The sequence below is a fragment of the Camelus ferus genome, chromosome 1 (genome assembly GCF_009834535.1).
Source record: "Camelus ferus isolate YT-003-E chromosome 1, BCGSAC_Cfer_1.0, whole genome shotgun sequence".
Taxonomy (NCBI): domain Eukaryota; kingdom Metazoa; phylum Chordata; class Mammalia; order Artiodactyla; family Camelidae; genus Camelus; species Camelus ferus.
This window is the reverse complement of record NC_045696.1, coordinates 47,213,875-47,235,453: the sequence shown is the minus strand read 5'-3', so window position 1 is coordinate 47,235,453 and position 21,579 is coordinate 47,213,875. Positions and strand designations below refer to the sequence as shown.

The 21,579-nt window shown below is 40.0% G+C and overlaps 1 protein-coding gene across 1 annotated transcript in view; it reads left to right on the top strand.

Moving 5' to 3' along the window:
• Positions 1-21,579, top strand: part of MYH15 (myosin heavy chain 15) — a 138,660-nt gene that overhangs the window by 12,827 nt on the left and 104,254 nt on the right. The window contains exons 8-12 of the mRNA XM_032478616.1: positions 2,820-2,883; positions 2,970-3,065; positions 10,651-10,754; positions 12,042-12,180; positions 21,246-21,364. Of these exons, the coding sequence (XP_032334507.1) occupies positions 2,820-2,883; positions 2,970-3,065; positions 10,651-10,754; positions 12,042-12,180; positions 21,246-21,364 (522 nt within the window). The remainder of the gene's footprint in view (positions 1-2,819; positions 2,884-2,969; positions 3,066-10,650; positions 10,755-12,041; positions 12,181-21,245; positions 21,365-21,579) is intronic.

Here is a 21,579-nt window from a genome sequence, read left to right as displayed (position 1 = left end):
AAAAAAATTTTCTAGAACATCAAAAAAGGTTTTGTTTTCTTGTTGAAGTATAGTCGATTTACAATGTTGTGTTAATTTCTGGTGTACAGCATAGTGATTCAGTTATGCATGTATGTATACATTTTCATATTCTGTTTCATTATAGGCCATTACAAGGTATTGAATATAGTTCCCTGTGCTATACAGTAGGACCTTGCTTTTTATCTGTTTTATATATAGTACTCAGTATCTGCAAATCCCGAACTCCCAGCTTTTCCTTCCCCACCCCTTTGTCCCCCTGATAACCATAAATTTGTTTTCTATGTCTGTGAGTCTATTTCTGTTTGGTAAAGAAACTCATTTGTGTCATTTTTTTAGATTCAAAGAAGATTTTTGATTAATGTTTATATTATTGTTAGATTCTCAAAAAGAATTTTGCCAGCTTTATCATTAAGACAATTAAAAACTACATAAAAATATGTGCCTGAGAAGCTTCTACTGTTTGGTCAATTTCAGGAAGAAAATTTTTGCCACAATAGTTTCAAGTTCCTTTCCACTCCTAGTAGGGAAGCTCATCCAGCAAAGCCTAATAATGTTTTTGTATTTTATTACATTCTCAAATGTGAAAGTACTTTCTCCTTCATAATTTCCTGTACTCCTTGTAACAAGTCATTTTAGTAAACACTCCCTAATTCATTTACTACAATTATTATTTCTACTCTTGCCTATGGCCCCCCTTCCCCATGTAGTTTTCATTGGGGATTTTTTTTTTAAACTGGGAGAAAGCATTTTTTAAAGTAGCTTTTGCTAACTAGCAGTCCCACGGTAGAAGAAGGATTTGGATTTCAAACTAACTTCACTAATCCATCCTGTGCCAAAAATGAGTGGCAGGGAGCCACCATATAATTTACAAGGAAATTTGCAGAAGGCTTCCTGTTTGAGTCTCTAGGCATAATTAAATAATAGCTTCCTGCCGATTTGGCTGGTTTTCCTCCAAAGCCTTAGAGCTGCCCTGACGACACTTGCATCTGCTGGCGATGTCTGGCTGTGGAGCAGGTGCTAATACCGGTCCATGGAACAACGGCTAGATTTGGGATTTGTTAGAATGTGAAGAGATTTTCTGCTTAAATGTGAAAGAAAGAAAGCTGGGGGAGAAAAAACCAAGACAGGGAAAAAGGATAGAAGGAAGAGAGGGAGGGAACAAAGGAAGATAAAGGAAAGGAAAGAAAGTGAAAGAAAAGAAGGGAAGGAAGAAAGAAAAGAACAGGAAATGGAAAGAAAGCTAAATAAGGAAAGACAACAATTGAAAAAAACAAGAATGGGAAAAAAGTTGTAAGGATAGAGGGAAAGAAAGAAGTAGAGAAGCAAAGTTTAAAAAGATGAATGAAAGAAAGGAGAAGAGAGAAAAGGGAGTTCAAAAAAATCAAGAAATCCACGTTAAATTCTTTCAATTGATACTCTGTATGTATACGTATATGTTTATGTGTGTAAATGTACACATGCTACATGTATATACATGCTTAGATATATGTGTGTGTTTATATTCATGTGTATGTTTGTGTGTGTGGCTCCCATTATCCTGCATTCTTTAACTTAACAGCTCAGTCCCCCTGTAGGTAGCCCTCTTCTTCCCTTTCCAGACTGCTGTCCTGCTCTGATTCCTTCCTTGAATGGGGCCACCTCCACGAGGCCGCTTTCCACTCTGCACCAGACTCTTCATCCTGCAGACTCTAGCTGCCACTGGACTGCCTCCTTGGCTGCAACTGGTGCTCTGACCTGCGCTCTGTCACCTCCAGGCAGACTTTCTGCCCCACTAGATCCTGTCTTATGGCTTTTCATTAATAAGGAAGAAACGGAGCCCCATCTGTTCATGCCAAAGTGGTGTTTTAAACATAAATCAGATCACACCACTCCTCTGCTTAAAACTGCCCAGTGTCTTCTGAGCACACAAAACAAAACCTCCTGTGACCACCTGGCTTACATAATATGATGCCTGTCTACTCTCTTTTCTCTTACTTGCTAATCTCCTGCACAACTGGCTTTCCTTTTGATTTCAAGACACACCAAATGTTCCTATGTTAGAGCTGTTGCATTAACTACTTACACTAGAATCTAGAAAAGAGGGGACCACACCTATCTTTCTAATGTGTTATCTCCAGTGCCTAGCAGGTTTTCTGGATTGTAGTAGATGCTCAACAAATGTTTGTTGGAAAAAAGTGAAAGAATATGCTAAGCAGATACTCTTTTTCTCATTTTTGGATAAAAGGCCCCAAAATAGAAACAGACTCACAGACATAGAAAATAAACCTATGGTTGGCAAAGGGGAAAGGGAGCAGGGTAGGGATAAATTAGGAGTATGAGACTAACAGATACAAATTATTATACATGAAATAGATAAGCAACAAGGATTTACTGTATAGCACAGGGAACCATCTCCAGTATCTTATAATAACCAATAATGGAAGAGAATATGAAACACACACATATATAAAACTGAATAAATTTGCTGTATACCTGAAACTAACACAATATTGTAAATCAACTATACTTTAATAAAAAAAGATTTGGGTTCCCTTAAACAACAACAACAAAAATAACACTGAGGCCCAGAGAGATTCTGTGATGCACACGGCACACACAGCCGGGCATCAGCAGGTCTGAGACTAGACTCCAGACCACTGCTGGTCCTGATGACCACTCTGGCTGCTTCTTCGCATTCACTGGTGCCCTCTCAGACCCAGGTTGCATTTTTTAACTTTAGGGGAAGTAATCACTTTAAGAGGAACATGTATAATGAAGCCATTGCAACTCTTGGGAATGTTTGTTCTGTGTCCACTCAGGGCAAATTCATCAGGATGCACTTTTGTGCCAGAGGCAAGCTGTCATCTGCAGACATTGACATCTGTGAGTAGCATTTCACTGTGATTACTTTTCTTCTAATTTTGCAAGATCACCTAAGTATGAATCTTTATTGATATCTCATCATGCAGATTTGCTTGAAAAATCCCGGGTGATTTTCCAGCAGCCAGGGGAGAGAAACTACCATATATTCTATCAAATTCTGTCAGGAAAAAAAGAACTTCATGGTAAGTGTATTATTTTGGAGCTGGGGGTCCTTCTAAAACAAGAGGCAGAAGTCAGATTATCGGACCTGAAAAAGTGCTATTTAATAATTCTCACAGCCTCTTTAGAACTCAGTATATTCATCCTAAAATGTAAGAAATTGAGCCAATGTTCTATAAATTTATATGGATAGAGAGTAAATGGTAACAGCTTTTTTTTTTTTTACAACTTGGTAGTGTTTGGAAGTAGACAGGCAACCAGCAGAGGTAAATAAATGTGTGTGTGTATATATGTGTGTGCGTCTAAAAAGCATTAGATATTTTAAGGCCTTAAATGGTTAGAACCACTAATCCTTTAAGTCGGTGGTATAGACAAGAGGCCGCAGGTGGGATACATCACTATGTGTGTAGCAGTCAATGAGAGTTTTGCAAAGAAGGGAGGATTTAGGTTAGGGTATGAAGAATGTGAAGGAGATTTAACCAGAATGGAGGGTATTTCCCTCAGGAAGAGAAGTGCATACAATATCAGGAAAAGGCAGGACAAGATTAGGGAACAGAGAGACCAGGCTAACTGGAGGAAAGGATTTGCATAGAGGAGTAGTGAGATTTGGTTCTGATGGTTTCTGAACTCAGAGAGTTGGGAGGGTGTGTGTGTGTGTGTGTGTGTGTGTGTGTGTTTTGTCGGGGTGGGATGGGGTCATAGTAGATCACGATTTGTTGAGAGCAGTAACACTTGAGCTGGTATGGTGGGCAGGATGGACTGAAGGCAGAAACACCGAGGGAAGTGATTGTAGGAGTCCCAGTATGAGATGACAAGACAATTGTCCAGGGCAGTGTTTGTGGGAATGGGGGAGAAAAGAGGATGGATTCACGGAAGAATAGAAGGTCTTGGCAATGATTAATTGTAGAAATGAGGAAGACTGGTGAGTCAAAAATCCCCCCAAATTTGGTAATTTGACTAGGATAAAAGTAGTCCCATGGACAGAAATAGAAAAGCAACTTGTAGGGTTAGAGGATGAATTTCATGTATTCATTCAACAAATATTGATTGTGGGGCTGCTCTGTGTGTGCCTGGCTCTGCTTTTTAAGAACAAGGAGTAGAGAAGGAAATAAGACAGGCAGGTTCCTGCCTCATGAGCTTACATTCTAGTATGGAAGACAGTAACAAACAAGTAAACAAAGAAATATACATTTCAGAGACTGTAGGTCTACAGAGAAAAATAAAGTGGGTAAAGGGACGGGGTGAAATGGGGATTGATAGGGTAGTGGGTAAGTTATATCTTAGATACAAGGGCAGAAAAGAAAATGAGATGGCAATATTTTCCAGAAAGCTGAATGAATAAGGGAACAAGTAGGCAAAGATTTCCAGGAAGAAAGTTCTTGGAGGAAGAAACAGTCAGTGCAAAGGCCCTGAGGTAGGAATGCATTTAGTTTATTCTTGGAATAGCACAATGGCCATTGTGGCAGAGTGGAGGAGGTAATGCAGGGAGAGGTAGGCAGGGCCAGGCCAAGCAGCACCTTGCAGGCTATGGCAAAGAGTTTACATCTTGAGTGCTATGGAAGGTCACTGGAAGGGGAGATTGACAAGCTGATTGGATTTGCATGTAAATTAAGCCATTGAGGGTAATAGCGCTTCCACAGGAGTGAATATGGGATGATATCTGAGATCCAGGTGAACAAATTGATGGGGAACAATCCCCCAGCCCGTTATGCTTAGATTAAGTATGGAATAAATCCCGCAGCATTTTGACTACATGGTCCTCAATTCCCAAGTGCCCTCACCAAATGGAGGAAGCTCTGCAAACTAGACAATTATTTTTGCCAGGGTGCAGCTGATGATAGAAGAACTGCTATTCTCCTTCCCACCTTCCCTCCACCTAAACCTGGTACAGATTGTTTTTGTTTCCCTTTCATTTGTCCTGACAAATCTAACATTCTTGACACACATAGGGTCCCGTGTGGGTACCAGCAGTGAATGCAAGATGTTTTGGAGCATCTCTGTTTATTAGTAGAACCATCTGAAGACTCTGGGCTGCTATGGAAAATTCATACTTATCAGGAGTTCATGAACTTGGTTGAGTCTCTGGGCTGCTGAGCTTGATTACTGTACAAAGACTGACATCTGGTGGTCCAAGTTGGGTATTGTCAGTCCACTTGTTTATGACACCAATTATCATTCTCTGGGACGTTGTAAATGTTTGAACTCTTTCTACTTATGGCTGACAACGAAGAGTTTCAAGTGTCCTGAGCAGAGACTCAAGAGGGCACATCTTTGCAATATGTGGATTATGTCCAAGTTTCCTAAAATTGGAGCATTTGTGTGTGGAAAATTACCGCAGAGGCTGGCCACCTGCTGAAGGAGCCAAGGAAATGGAGTGATGTGTTACCCCAGAGCCAGTCCCAGTCGAGCCTCTACATGGCCTGAGCATCCTCTCTCCCCTTTCCTTTCAGTTCAGGCTGACTCTTGTTCCAGGCACAGCTAGAACCCACTTTCTCCATTCCCTCAGAGATGGCTCCTAGAAACTCTTCAGATCTCAGCACCATCTGTATAGCTTGGTCTGGCATGTATTTTCCTTTTTCTCTTCATTTCTTTGACTTTTTTTCTATTTATTTATTGTACTCATTCTTGCTATTCAAGCGGTCTCTAAACTCAAGGAAGAGAGGTAAGGAAACCAGTTCTTGCCTCTTGGAATCCTTGACCCTTTGCCTAGTGCCCTAAGCACTCACTCCATAAAGTGTGTGATGGTGATACACAGTGGTGATTGCCAAGAGATGCTCCTGAGTCTGTCTACTGGTGGCCTGAATGCCCTGGAGGGAGAAATGGTCGGCACCTGGACCTCCCATTCTGGAGAATATTCAGTTGTGCCCCTTTACCCATCTCTCTTGAACTGGTCTCCTATCTTTACTCCCTTTCTCCCCACTGGTTGTTAGAGGGCACAAGATATGTGTATGGTTGTGGAGATGGTGCACTTCCCAACACCAGAGAATGCTATTCAAACTGTAGACTATGTGAATGATTCTCTCTGCAGTTGAGCAGTGCACAACCTCTTCAGCTGTACATGGCAGTACTGAGAAACAGGTAACGATGGGTGGTGTGGCATAGAGGTACTCGCTATAGAACTTTGCGAGCCTGAACTTTTTTTTGGCCCGATGTCAGCTTTGCTCTTTTACATAGTAAATACAGTTGAGTCTTGGAGAACATTCAGCCATTTAGAAAGCAAAATTTAATGTCAGGATAACACGTAAGACAAAATTTTGAATGATAAAATACTCTTAATGGGTTCTCTGCATCCTCTACCAGAGGGTGGGTCTAACAATGAACCCGTACAAAGTTTTCATCTGTAGTTTTTGAAATTGTGAAGCAGTTGACTTTTAGCCCTTTAGCATCCTCTCATTCTTTCTCTCTCTGCTACCCACCTCACTCCTCCAGACAAGCTCCCCTGCCCTCCATGTGCCCACAGCCTGGTCAACAATCTTCTGTGTGGGCCTTACCTGCCTAGACAGTCTCTCTGGCCCTAATAGTATCTCATAATAAATGCATTCACTTTTTTTTTTTCATTCTCTCAAGGCCATTTCTCTTGGTAGAAATGAAATTAATTAAATAAAGGAATCCCTGTTTATGTGATACTCCTCTGAGATAGCCTCAAGCCTCAACCCAATTAAAATTCATTGCTCCTTGAAAACAAGTTTTGGTAAGGCCCAGTGGGGAAGATGTTTTGAGCTCAGGGCTTCTCAGAGCTCCTCAAACCCTCATGCTTTTAGCCTCTACATTCTCTAGAGCAGCACATCATTCTGAGTGCAGCTGTTCCAGTGAGTGGTTATGCTGGCGCAGCAGCCGTGTTCCCCCTCATAAGGAGGTTTACTGGGTGTGCTTAGTGACTTCTAGAAATGATGTGCCTGGAGCGGGGAGGTGATGAGGGAGAAATACACACAAAGCATTTGGGCCCGCCGTTCTGCCTTAATACTAGCTCCCTCCTGAATCTTGATTCCTCTCTCTTCTTCCCAGTCCTCTAGTCCTCAGGCATGGGGTGTTCTTGCCCTTTGCTCAGTCTCCCTCAGCGCTTGTCCAGTGTCGAGCCTGCTTACGTGGAAGCAAGACCCTCCTTCTGTCCATGCCAAAGAAGGAAATGGAATTCCGTCATAGTTATAAACACAGGCTGGGTGGGTAGGTGGCAGAGTCTAACAGAAGTCTTAGAAGCGATGCGCTAAATTCAATGTGTCATTAATGTGATTCTGGGCAAGTAGTGAGCCTTTCTAGTCAACTATTTCCCTATATTAACATAGAGAAAATAATGTCAAATATGGCATATTTGACCGTCATGACCAGGATGAAAATGATCAAAAATGACAAAGGAAACATGACAGTAAAATGAAAATTCTCTAAAAGGTTGATTTAGTATAATCTAAAAGATAATTCTTGGCAAAGCAATCTTGGGAAGCAGATTTATTTTTAAATGAGTCAGTCAACTGATACATAGCCCCTCCCTAAAGACACACAGGAGCATTTTTCGCACTGTTGGGGGTGTTATTCCTCTAGCTTCCTTGAGAGAAAGGACCATTTTAGTTTTGCATCTCTCCCTCTTCCCTCTTACTTACGGTAGAGAAAAAAGAGTAAATAAATGCTTTGATTTGAGCTGTGAAGGAGGTGAACAGGCAAGACGTTGCAGCAGGTGTCTGGCCTGGGGTGGTGGTGACATTCACTGGCATAAGGAACCACAGAAGAGGAACAGCTTCAGGGCAGACATGGAAAACATCATAGATTTAACTGTGGTGATGTTGGGTTTGAGCTACTTGTGGTCATCCACACTGAAATGTGTGTTGGGAAGTTGGACATTTACGTGTGGAGCTCTGAAAATAAATACAGATTTGAGAGTTTTCAGTAAAGACATGAATGAAACTTGCCAAAGAATCTATAGAGATATTTGACAGTGTGCAGTCAGGACAGTATTTGATACCCCTGATTATTCCCTCTTCTTTGAAAATCTCCCCTCGTGGCTTCTAGTGTGCCACCCTCTCTTGTTTCTCTCCTAAATCTCTGGGCAGTGCTTTGCAGGTTTCTTTCTTTCATCTAGCCCATGACTTTAGAATGCCCTGGGGCTGAGTCTTTGGATCTGTCTTATGACAGATCATCTAGACTGACAGCTTTAAAGATATTTCTATCTGATGACTTCCAAAGTTTGATCATTTGTCTAGACTTTTCTTTAGTATTCCAGACTCCTAGCTAACTGATTCTTCTGTGTCTCCCCTTGGATGTTTAATCGGCATCTCAAACTTCATTTCCTAAAACCTAGTTCCTGGACTTCACCCTGCCAGACCTGCTCCTACCACAGTGTTTCCCAGGTCAGCTGAAGGCAGCTCCATCCTTCCACTTGCCTGGGCCCAAACCTTGGAGTTATCCTTGATCAGCCTTTTCTCCCACCTTATTCTCATTTGTTCCACCAGCAAATCCTATTGACTTTACTTTCAAAATTCAAACTCTGGCCAGTTCTCACCATGTCTGTTGTTACTTCCCCAGTCAAGTACCACCATCTCTCTCCTGAATTATTCAGCACTTTCCTGGTATCCCTGCTCCCATCACTGTCCCTCTGTCTTTACTCCAGCAGCCATAGTAAATTAAAAAAAAGTCAGATGATGTCACTCCTCTGTTCAAAGACCTATAATGGCTTCTTATCTCACATAGTACATAAATGCCCACATCCTCACCATGGCCTGTGAGACTCTGTCATCTGGCTTCTGGATGCCTCTCTGACCTCATGACCCACTTCTTCTTTGACCTACCTGAACCACTCAAAATCCCAGGCAGGCTCTCACTTCAGGGCCTTTGCATTGACTTTTTCTTTCTGGAATATTCTTCCCCTTCTTATCCATAATTCTGTCCCTCAACTATTTCAGGTCTTACTCAAATGTCACCTTATAGAGGCCTTCCCTGATCACCCTACTAAAAACTTCAACTTTCCATCTCCAGTACTTTGTATTCCCTTTCCCTGCTTGTATTTTTCTCCATAGCACTTATGACCATCTTACATGCCATATATTTTACTCATTTTTTTTTTAACTTTTGTCTCCTCTTGTTGGGATATTAGCTTTATGAAGACAGGAGCAGGATTTTTTTTTCACTGATCTATCCCTGAAACTTACAATAATGCCTGACACATTATTTGATCCACAAATATTTGTTGATATAAATTGAGACATGAGGAAGAATATAAGGAGATTCCTGAGAAATCTTAACATTTAAGGAACATTTGAATCACCATTCAAGTAAATACTTTAGAAAATTATTATGGATTATATTTCTACTTAAAAATATATATTGTACTTGCATTCAGCCTGATTTCTTTTGGGCTAGCTCAATTACTTTTATAAAATAGCTTATTGAAATATTATCAACATAAGTATAAGCGATGACATATGTATCCATGAAGTAAACCCATCACCACAGTCAAGATAATGTATGAATCCATTCAAAAGTCTTCTCGTGACCTCTTATAATTCCTCCCTCCTGCCCTTTCTCATTCCCTCAACCCCTCCTCTTTTGACCCAGTCCTTAGGCAACCACTGATGTGCTCTCTGTCACTACAGATTAGATTGCATTTCTAGAATTTTGTAAGATGGAATCATACAGTATATATTCTTTTGTCTGGCTTATTTCATGCGGCATGATTATTCTGAGATCCTTTTGTGTTCATTCACAGTATTCATAGTTCATTCCTTTGTTTGCTGAGTAATAATAATCCACTGTATGGATACAATACAGTTTGTTAACTATTGATAGACATTTGGATGGTTTCCATATAGAGCTGCTGTGAATATTCATGTAGCCCAGCTTTTTTGTTTTTGAGATTTGGGGTTCAGGATAATAGAGCATCACAACGTTGAGTAATAAACAGGAAACTCGGATCAGCTCAAAAAAACTTCACTGGGAGTGAGTGTCAGGCTTTAAGAGGTTAATGTGATTTGGCCAAGTCAATTGCTGTTGTGCCTCTGACAGCCTGCCTTGGCTTCAGCCTGCATTATGTTTCCTGACTAAGTGAATCATGTCAGGAGTCTTAGACATATCAGAGGTGCAGCGTTGAACACAGTAGCTGATTTACGGATCTCTTGAAAGACAGACTTAGCCTCCTAATAGGCAGGACATGATGTGACAGGATTATACTGCTAATGTTCCCGAGGTGCTGACCCCAGGGTCTGCCTACTTTCTAGCCTTTGAAGCTTAGGCCTGTTATAATTTTACAAACCATTTTTTCTCCTCCAGCTATCAACCACGCATCTAGGCCAAATTCCTGTTTTCAAAGTTTTGCCAACATGCATTATCTGGTTTTTATTTTATTTTTTTTTCTTTTTTCACACCAGTTCAGGATACTGCAATTGAATCTGCTTTCAGATTTGGCCTGCCTGGTCTCCTCTCAGAAGGCATTAACACATGACTGACAAGTTAATAGAGGGCAAAAATTGATTGCAGAGGTTTAGGTGTAGAATATGGATTTTATCTTGGCTTGTTTACAAGTATGCTGTAAGCTGTAAGAGTAAACTGTGAATATTGGTCAATTACTTTCTAAAGCCTCGTGGATTTCTTTAAGCTGTTTAACTGACAGTTTTCCCACTGCAGATATGCTCCTGGTGTCTGAAAATCCCTCTGACTTTCACTTTTGCTCTCATGGAGTCATCGCTGTGGAGAGCTTGGATGATGCTGAAGAATTGCTGGTCACAGATGTAAGGCTTGTTACTTATCAGAGCAAAGTCTAGTAAAGACAATGAGCAATGAAAGAAAGCATCTTAGATCTTTTGTCTTTCAAAGGGTTCTGGACAAGTGAACTTCCTTCCCCTAGGGGTGAGAATACAAGGAGCCCCTCCAGGACTGCTTCTGTCCAGTTTACTTATTTAATGTAAAAACGTACATTGTCAGTATCATAATTTCAGAACATATGGAAGAGTAAGAAGATGCTTCAGCTCAATGACAGCCACTGTTTTTATTTGGAGTATAACTTTATGGTCTTTATGTTTTTTTTTTCTCCTTGGGGTTGCTATTGTATAGTTGTTTTGGTGGGTTTATTTTTTTAAATTAAAGATTATAATCATACTGAATATGCTATTAGACATATCGTTTGCTTTTTTGATTGATCTTAAGCATTTTCAGTGTTATTACAAACTCTTCATACTCATTTAAATGGACACTTAATATTTGATCAGACGTCTGTTCTAAGTTTGCTTAGCCATTCTCCTATTGTTAGACTAAAGGTCGTGGGATTTTTTCCCTACTGTCATGAATATCTTTGTAGGCGAATACTTTTATGGTAGATCAGATTCACTTGTGCTAGATTCCTAAAAGTGAAATTACTAGGTAAGGATTATGAATTTTTTATAGTCTATTGATACACATTCTAAATTAACCGCTAGAAATATTGTACGAATTTCCACCCTCCTGGCGGGTGTGAGAACACACATCTTACCATGTGCAGTGGCTTGTTAGGATGCTGTTCTTTGGTGACATGGTTTTTCTTTTCTTAAACACTTCCTTTTGCCAGTCTTTGAAATGGACTTGCACTGGGATAAAGTTGGGGGAACATATGGGATCCCAGAAATAAGCCACCCTATCAGATATGGTGCTACTTCCTTCTGTAACCATGAAAGGCAAAGTAATGTACCTCGTAGAGCCAGTTAATGGTGGATTGTTGGAAGGGAGAGGAGGGGAGCAAGTCATTAGGAGGGAAGTTCTAAAACCACTGGAAATTAAACAAGTCAAGTCATTTGCCTTCCTAATTCTCTTTTAAAGGGATAAGCAGACTGCAGGTGACCAAGTGCCAACAGGGCCGATTTGCACAGCTTTGAACGGAGCTGTTACACATTGGGGCTGTGGCAGTGATCCATCTTCTTCCCTTCTTCCCTTCGGCAGCCCATAGCCCACGGAGCGGAGGGAGGTGTGACACACAGCGGGGGTGAGGCACTCACTGCAGCCATTAGGCAAATGAAGAACTTGGCCATCTGCTTTTCTTTTTACAGCGAGCCTTGGACATCTTGGGCTTTCTTCCTCATGAGAAGCATGGAGCCTATAAACTCACTGGTGCCATCCTGCACTTTGGAAACATGACATTTAAACAGAAACCCAGAGAAGAGCAAGTGGAAGCAGATGGCACAGAAAGTAAGGATTACTTTGAAGATATGGCCATATACTCTCTTCAGATCCCTGACCCCAGGCCTGCTCCCTTTTACTTGTGGTTAACCTCACGTCTTGGTTTTTGGAAAATGTTGAAATTAATCAGCAATCTCCCTTAATTGCTGTTCCTCAAAATGATTCTGTCAACCACTATTCTAATATAGAATCCTCGTATCTCAGACTAAGAAGCATTACTTAATTAATTATTGACAATGCCAGTAAATTTGCTACCTGGGTGATAGAGGCTTGACTAAGACACAGTCTGCCTTCAGCATATAGACTACTGAAAGAAGCAGAGAAAAGAGCAGACAGATTACCATAAGACGTATTGGGTGACATAATGGAGGTGGGAACAAAGATCTTTAGAATTCCAAAGGTGGGGTTTCCACTGCGTTGAAAACACTGTGGCTTCATTTCTCTTTGTTTTTTAATTCACATTCTAAAAATCTATAGTCATGCCTGCTTACCAAAAAGATTTACAATGAATGATCTGTCTAGAATGATCATCAAAATAGAAAATCACAATTATGAAAAGAAGGAATCACAGTTGTTATAATTATTTCATTTAACATTAAAATTCCTGGCAACTGAAACAAAAAGGAAGAAATGACATTCATTCAAATCTTTCAATAATTTTTTTTAACTTTATATTTTCAATTGTGGTAAATATACACCACATAGAGTTTTAACCATTTTTAAGCATACATTTCAGTGGCATTAGATACTTCCACATTGTTCTGCAACTGTCACCGCTGTTCATCTCCAGAACTTTTTCATCATCCAAAACTGAAACTCCGTACCTAAGAACAATGAGCCCCTATTACCCCCTTCCCCTAATCCCTGGAAATCATTATTCTACTTTCTGTCTCTGTGAATTTGACCACTCCAGGTATCCCATACAAGTGGAATCATACAGTATTTGTCCTCTTGTGCCTGGTTTATTTCACTTAGTATAATGTTTTTAAGACATGTTGTAGTATGTGTCAGAATTTAATTCCTCTTTAAGGCTGAATGTTACTCCACTGTATGTATATTCTACTTTCCGTTTATCCATTTATAGACGCTTGAGTTGCTTTCACTTTTCACTATTGTGAGTGATGCTTCTGTGAACACTAGTGTTCAAATATCTGTTCAAGTCTGTGCTTTCAGTTCTTTTGTGTACATACCTGGAAGTGGAATTGCTGAATTAAGCAGATATTCTATGTTTAATTTTTGAGGAACCACCATACTGTTTTCTGTGGTGACTGCACCATTTTACATTCCCACCAGCAATGCACAAGGGTTCTAATTATTCTATATCTTTGTCAGCATTTATTGCTTTCTGGGGTTTTTCTGGTAAGAGCCCTTCTAATAGGTATAAGGTGATATCTCATTGTGGTTTTGATTTGCATTTCCCTAATGATTAGTGGTGTTGAGTATCCTTCATGTGCTTATTGACTATTTGTGTATCTTCTTTGGTGAAATATCTGTTCACATGCTTTGCCCATTTTTGAATTGGATTGGTTGGTTTTTATTGTTTAACAAATAATTTCTGAGACCAATCTGTGCTGGAGACTGTTCTTGGTGCTAGAGATATACCTGTGAACAAGATACCATCCCTGTCTTGACCGTCAAGTATGGAGACAGACAATATATACATAAGCAGACAAATATGCATGTAGTCATAATGAAAAAATAGGAATCATAGGAGTGAGGGGGTTATTGTTGATAGGGTGGTCCGAAAGTCCCCTTAGAGAAGAAGACACTTGAGCTCAGACAAGAATAAAGTGAGAGAGTGTGCTTTGAAGATAGTGTAAACATCTTGTATATTAACATTAATATACGCTTTCATGGCATCTTGTTGCTTTATTTTTGTCATTGTTTTTCTTTTTCTTTTCCCACCTTTTGAAGCATGATTTTGTCGATAAAAATAATCAGTAAACAATCTATAATAGGAATAGAAAAGAGTTTTATTTGAGCCAAACTGAGGACTATAACTTGGAAGACAGCCTTTTGGGTAACTCTGAAGAAATTGCTCTGGAGAAGCATGGTTTCGGCATAGTTTTATGTCTTGTCAGAACAAAGGACATCAAATGAGTCGGGTAGATTCCTTCAAGGTTTCAAACAAAAACAGACAGGCATGTACATAGACAATCAGTATGAATGTGGCACCTAGGAAAGGAGTCTTATCATCAAAGGAGTACCAGCATTAGCGTCCAGGGAAGGGAGGCATTTAATCTTTATTTTTAACATGGGCATTCTTTACTTCTGTTCAATGCACCCTTTTCTTTAATAATTAAAGCAGATGTACAATGTATGTTTGATAGGCCACAAACAGGCTGTTTTAGTTTAGCACAAAATTCAGTTTAACTCAGGTACAAGCCAGAACGACCTCCCCATAGTGCAATATGGGAAAATATCTTATATCAGTTTTTTGAATGATTTTTATTATGAAAGCAAGGCATACTTATTAATCAGAAAATACAGATAAGTAAATGAAACGAGTTATCTCATCCCGTCTGCCTGGTGGTTCCTCCTTGAGTTCTTAGCTGCAGCACCCTCGCCTTCCCTTCTTCTAACTGCTTTAGGGCTGCAGGCTCAGCCCTTGGAACTTTTCTCTGCTCCTGTCTTCGCTGATCATCTCAAACTCAGCCTATATGGAACCAAACTCTTCATCTTTCTCTGCCCCTGCTGCTAACTCTTCATTTCTCAGTCTTCTTAATAAATGTCAGCTAGATTCTCCCAGGTGCCCTGACTCACATCTACAAGTCATCCTGAACTTTTTCTTTTTGTCTCTACTTTCTTCTTCTTGTCCCTACCTTTAAATATATATAAAACTCACAGCTACCACAATGACCATGTTCACTGCTACCACCCAGCCTGAGCCATCATTTCTTACAGGATGACGGCAGCAGCCCCCTTACTAGTCTCCCTGTCTCCACCCTTGTCCCATTACCATAGTTCTACATATGACAGCCAGCAGTGACCCTTTCAGAGTGTCAGCCAGTCCTTGTCCCTTCCTCTGTCCTAGGCTCACCAATGGCTCCCATCTTACTCAAAATAAGCCCCAAATTGTCATCACAGTCTCCTTGTCTTCCCTGATGTCTCTCTAAATCTCTCTCTAATCCCATCTCCTACTGTGATATTGTGATTTATAATAAGAAATTTATATTTGGTCTTTGTCCCAGTTTCTGGCACAGAGCTCTTAAAAGCTTTGGAATGTCCTAAGAGATGAGAGCAATAAAGGTGCCTTTTATATTAATATGGTGACTTTTGGATTGTAGCTAAGGATGGGACTGGTCATCACAAGAACTAACGATGTGATTAGAGAGTTGGAGCTTTCAGTCCCACCCTCAACAGGACAGAGGAGAGAGGCTGGAGATTGAGTTCAATCACTGGTGGCCAATGATTTAATCAAACATGCCTATGTAATGAAACCTCATAAAAACCCAAAGGGACAGAGAGAGCTCCCAGGTGGGTGAACACATGGAGATCTGGGGAGACTGGCATCCTTGGAGAGGGCATGGAAGCTCTGCTCCCCTTCTCCATACCTTGTTCAATGCACCTCTTCCATCTGGCTGCTCCTGAGTGATAGCCTTTATAATAAACTGTTGATCCAGTAAGTAAAATGTTTCTCTGAGTTCTGTGAGCTTCTAGCAAATTGATTGAACCCAAGGAGGGGGTCGTTGGGATCTTTGACCTATATAGCTGGTTGTTCAGGAGCCCAAGTGACAACTTGGACTTTCAATTAGCACCTGAAGTTGGGGGAGCAGTCTTGTGGGACTGAACTCTTAACCTGCGGAATCTGACGCCATCTCCAGGTAGTTAGTGTAAGAATTCAGTTGAATTGTAGAGTGTTCAGCTGGTGTCACAGGATTGCCTGGGGTGTGCTTCTCCTCACTCCCCTCCTCCGCAGCCACCACTGCTGTTGAAATCAGGTGCAGAGCCCCCACCTACCATTTCCCCCTTCTCCCACTCTGCTCCCTCAGCCCACTGGTCTCTTGGTTTTTGGGGGGCGTGTGAGCACTCCTGTTGCAGAACTTTTTCACTAACTCTTCCTTCTATCGGCAGCTCTTTTCCTAGGGATCCTCATGGCTTACTCCCTCACTTCATTAAGATGTCTTCTTGGATGTTGCTTTACCCCCAAACCCTTCCTTAATTGCCCCCAATACTTCCCTGTCATTTTGTCCTTACTCTGCATATTTTTCTTTGTGTCATTCATGTATTTATTTTTGTCTGTCCTACCCCCCCCCCCCCCAATTTCCATCAGATATAAACTCCATAAGAACAAGAACCTAGTTCGGTGTGCATTTCTGTATTTCTAGATTTTAATACAATGCCTAACGTTTGTATAATAGTAGCATTTACTATAGTAGCAAATAATTATTTGTTGAATGGATCCTGCTTATTCAAAACAATCAAGAACTGTTAATGCCATAGGATATATTTGTTGTGTCTTTTTGTAGTTGAGTGACTTTCTCACTTTGGTCACCAATGTTAGAAGTTAATTATTTTTCTCTTGCCAATTAGCCAGGTTTTGTTTTATACTTAAGTATTAATAAAGTTAACTTTTTGGTAGGTTATTACCTATTTGTATTGTTTCTTTTTTGAATTTTTGTTTCTATCAGCTGATTTTAAAAATTGAGGCACTGGATTTTTCTTATTGATTTCTAAGGGCTCTTAATATATTAAACTTTGGGAATTTTCTCACAGTTGGTCATTTGGGAAGGGATTGGACAGATGAAGGAGCAGGACAGATGGAGAAGTGGGTGGAAAGGGGATGGGCCTCAAACTTAAGGGGGCATCCTTGCATTTACCTCTTTCTTAAATTCCAGCCCCACATATCTGACTTGCTACTGCATGTTCTCTGGTGTCCTAAATTCTGCATGGCTGAAACTCAGCACATCATCTTCTCCCCCTGTGAATATGAACATTCTATTCATATTCACGATACTGCTCTTCTCTCTGCTCCTCAGGCTGGAAACCTCTTAGTCATGTTTCTCCGTCTCTCTTTTTCCCTTTCCTATCACTAGTTTCGACTTTCAGTGCCTTGTACTCTGGCATCCCACTGTGGGTTCACTTTCTCTGTAATCTTCTCACTCTGGTCTGTTTTGCAAACTTCCACAAAATTAACTGTCCTGAAGCCAGACTCTAGTTAAGTCATTTCTCTGCTAAAAGCCCCTTTAATGTTTTTCCATTATTTAACTAATACCTAACAGTGGCATCAGATGTCTCCTGCAAACATAAATCACCCCCTCTTCTATTTCTCTCACTCCCTGACTTCATGGTCCGATCCGAATCTTTGAGCATCGCTGCAGAGACTCGCTCACCTCTGGGCCTTTAAGTCATGCTGTTCTCTGTTTCAGAAATGCATGTTCTCCCCTATTTATCTATCAAAGCCCTTCTCATCCTTCAAGGCCCAGATCAAATGCTATTTTTTTCTTGAAATCTTCCCTGGTCATGCAATCCAGAAGGGATCTCTCTCTCTTTCAAACTTTCATGATACTCCATTTGTCACTTCTAGGCAGTTGTCTCATTGGCTTGCCTTTTTTCCCCCATGTTTTAGATACTTTCACGGATTATAAACTTGATGTCAAGGATTTTTGTCTTGTTTATCTATCTTCTTACTACAGCATCTAGTACCAGGCTTTGCACATAGCAAGTGCTCAGAAAATCTGTTCAATAGATTAAGGAAACATGAACAGCTCAGAAACCATATTATAACCCTCCATCAAAGACTATTTGAAGGTCATTTTTAAAACTCCTTTTTCACATTAGCCAGACTGTGATTTGACAAAACTATCTCTTCCCTTCTTTATATCTCGTCATTTACAGTTGGGGCACTAGACTGGACTTTGTTTTTCTCTATCTCCCACCTGTTTTGAGGTGAAGTCAAACTTGATTCTTTCCATCTTCTTCTAAATGAACTTAACAAACCTGGAGACCACTCTCTAGAGAGTAGTTCTCAAACTTGCTGCACATCCAAATCACTTGGGGAGTTTCAGATTTCTGAGGCTCAGGCCTCACCCAGACCAAAGGTAACCAACCTCTGACAGTGGATGCAGACATCAGTGTATGTTTTTACAACTTGCCAGGTGACCCCAGTGTGCAGCCAAGGCCCCTCTATGAAGGACTGTTCTCAGACCTTCATGTGTATCCGAATCACCTGGTGAACATGCTAGAAATAGGCCCAGACCTTAATATGCTGCAGTGAGCTAGCCCTTTCTTCCTTTATAAGCTCTCCAGGCTGTTCTGATCCACACTAACCTGTGAGAACCCCTCTAGCTAAACCTCTCTCAGGTAAGATTATACAACCAAGCAAAAGTCCATGGACGCCCTAGGGAATGATGTTTATTGGTGGGAATGTAATAAAGCCTCTTTGGGAACACATCAGGTCATGTGATGAAAATATGTTTATAGATAATGCTGTATTCACGATAGCATTTCCTGAATGTCGGAAGGACGTTTGTTTATAGTTTTAAACTATTTTGGTCTTGGCTGTTGGCTTTTAGTGCAAATGAAGTAATTTTTTTTTTGGAACATTATGACTACTAGTGTTTTCTGTAAAAAAATTTTTAAAAAAAGGAAAACATGTTATATATGTTGTACACCTGCGGGGTAAAATCCAAGGCACACTCTTCCTTTGTCTGCAGACCCTTGACTATCTCAGGAGTGAGTGAGAAATAATTTTGCAATGTTGGATGCTATTTCTGTTAGAGCTTAAGGTGGGATACTGTACAGAGAATTTGGGTTTCCTTTGTTCATGGATAAAAATAGACTCAAAGGACTGTCATCAACACTGGAACAAGGTTGTATGAAATTGAGACTATTATTACCAACATTGTCCAGCTGAATGCTTCCAAAGCATAGAAAACTGAACTCTCATCTTTTTTCCCTAGACAGATACTGTGGAATTGTTTCTTTTCACATTATTGGTTACTGTCCATCTTCACTCAGGTTCATCAGGCATGTTACATTTCTCCCTTTCTTTGGAATATTTTCATTTGGGGTTAGATGCTCTTTAAAGTCTCTTCTAGTTCAAAAAGTCTGTGATCCTGACCCACTTGGCTTCTCAACTTGAAATAATCAGGATTTTGTCTCCTAACATGGCATTCTTAGCGGGGATAACTCAGCATAAGACAGGCATGTCTGCTCCACTTTTGATTTTTCCATTTATGTTCCTAAACAGGCTTTGCATTTTGGAAGGTTTCATAGCAACTGAGTACCTCGGCATTACCGTTGACATGGAGTAGGTGCACCGCTTGTAGGAGCGTGTGTACAATACATATTGATTTTAGTTAACAAGTTAATCAAGCATTTCAAGCTTTTTAAGCCTTTATAAAAATTTTAAAGGCCACAAAAAGGAAATGGATATTATTAATATAAATGACATATAGCTCTCTAATTGTGTATTGTCTTTACTTTATTCTTGATTTGTGGTTATTGCTCAGGAAATTTTTTACTTCTTAGTGAACAAAGGAAAGACTGCATTTCCTTCTCTTCTGAGACATTGTTTTACAGAGTGACTACATCAGATATACTAGCATATCTCTGGATTCATTTAAAATGGAAGACAACAGAGAGGTTTTAGTTGAGCAAAATATTCCTTTTGTCTGATAACTGAAAAAATCTGCGATTTGAAATGTGCTTATAACTTTTTGCCTGTGGCATTCTTTTGTGTCATTGTCATTTTTTAACACCTGATGTGATACGTGCCTATTTACCTTTCCTTCTGATAACACTCGCTATTCTTCCTTTCTTTCCTTAGAAAATAGAAGTACTGTGTTATGAATGTACAGTTGTGTGGGTTGTAAGTACTCTTGTTAGGAAGCAAAGAGCACTGTGGAGCAGAGACTGCAGAGGAAAAGGGAAGGTTTTTGACAGATACTGGACAAGTGTTCTGGCTTCTGTTAATTGGTGGTTGTCTTGAATTATCGAATTACACGGTCAAGTTCCTGTTTCATTTTTCATTGAAAGGATCTACACATATATATGTAGAAGAGGGAAATAGGCAACTAATAAAAAATGAGATTTTTCATGTCCTTCAGATAGACAGTTCTTTTCAGAAGAGGGCCAATATCAAGAAATAGATTATTTTTAAAAATTGAGCTATAATTTACATATTGTAAAATTTACCCTTTTAAAATATACAGTTCAGTGAGTTTGAGCATATTCATAAGGTTGTGTGACCATCGCCACTATCAAATTCCAGAAATTTCATTTCTCTAAAAAGAAATCCTGTACCCAATAGTAGTTACTCCCCATTCCCTTCTCTCCTAGCCCCCGGCATCTACAAATCTACTTTCTGTCTCTGTGGATTTGCCCCTTCTGGACAGTTCATACAAATAACATCATACAATATATGGCCTTTGTGTCTGGCTTCTTTTACTTACTCGAATGTTCTCAAACCTTGTCCGTGTTGCAGCCTGCATCAATACTGCATTCCTTTTTACGGCTAAAAAATCTTCCATTGTATTAATATACCACATTGTGTTTATCCATTCATCAGTTGATGGACATTTGTGTGTTTTTTATTTCTTGACCATTATAAATTATGCCACCAGGAACATTTGTGGACAATTTTTTTGTGTGTGTGGGAACATATGTTTTTATTTCACTTGGGTATATACCTAGGAGTGGAATTTCTGGATCCTAGAGTAACGCTGTTTAACTTTGGAGTAGCTGCCAAATTATTATGGTTTTCCATAGTGACTGTACCATTTACAGTCTAGCAGTGTCTGAAGGTTCCAATTTCTCCACATCTTCACCAACACCCATTATTGTCTGTCATTCAGATTATAGCCATTTTCATGGGTGCGAAGTAGCATTTCATTGTGGTTTTGATTTGGATTTCCAAGAAATAGCTTTTAAACATTTAGGATTCATGCATTTATTTCAAAACTACAACCTACTTTGCTACAACTAAACATGCCATCCTTTCATCTGCGTAGTCTATTTGGCTATGGTGGAATGAATTTTAGAAGTGTTTTCCTTCCTCTGTTCCCCTCTCCTCCTTTTCTTCTCTTTTTCTCTCTCCCTCCTTCCTTCCCTTCTTCTTTTCTTCTGACCAGATGCTGACAAAGCTGCTTTCCTCATGGGCATTAACTCCTCTGAGTTGGTGAAGGGCTTGATCCATCCGAGAATCAGAGTTGGTAATGAATATGTTACTAGAAGTCAAAATGTAGAACAGGTAAGATATCTCCAGAGCATTACGATTCTATAATCTTGTAATAATTGTACACATAGTGTATTTTTTTATTTTTGAACTTCTGATGATGTCTGCAATCAGAGCTTCGATGAAAAAGTGCTGAAGAGTTACTGTGATGACTATTCAGAATGTTTTCATCAGTGACACACACTACAGTAAATGTTCTTGTGTTAAGAGTCTTTCCAGTGTGAAATATA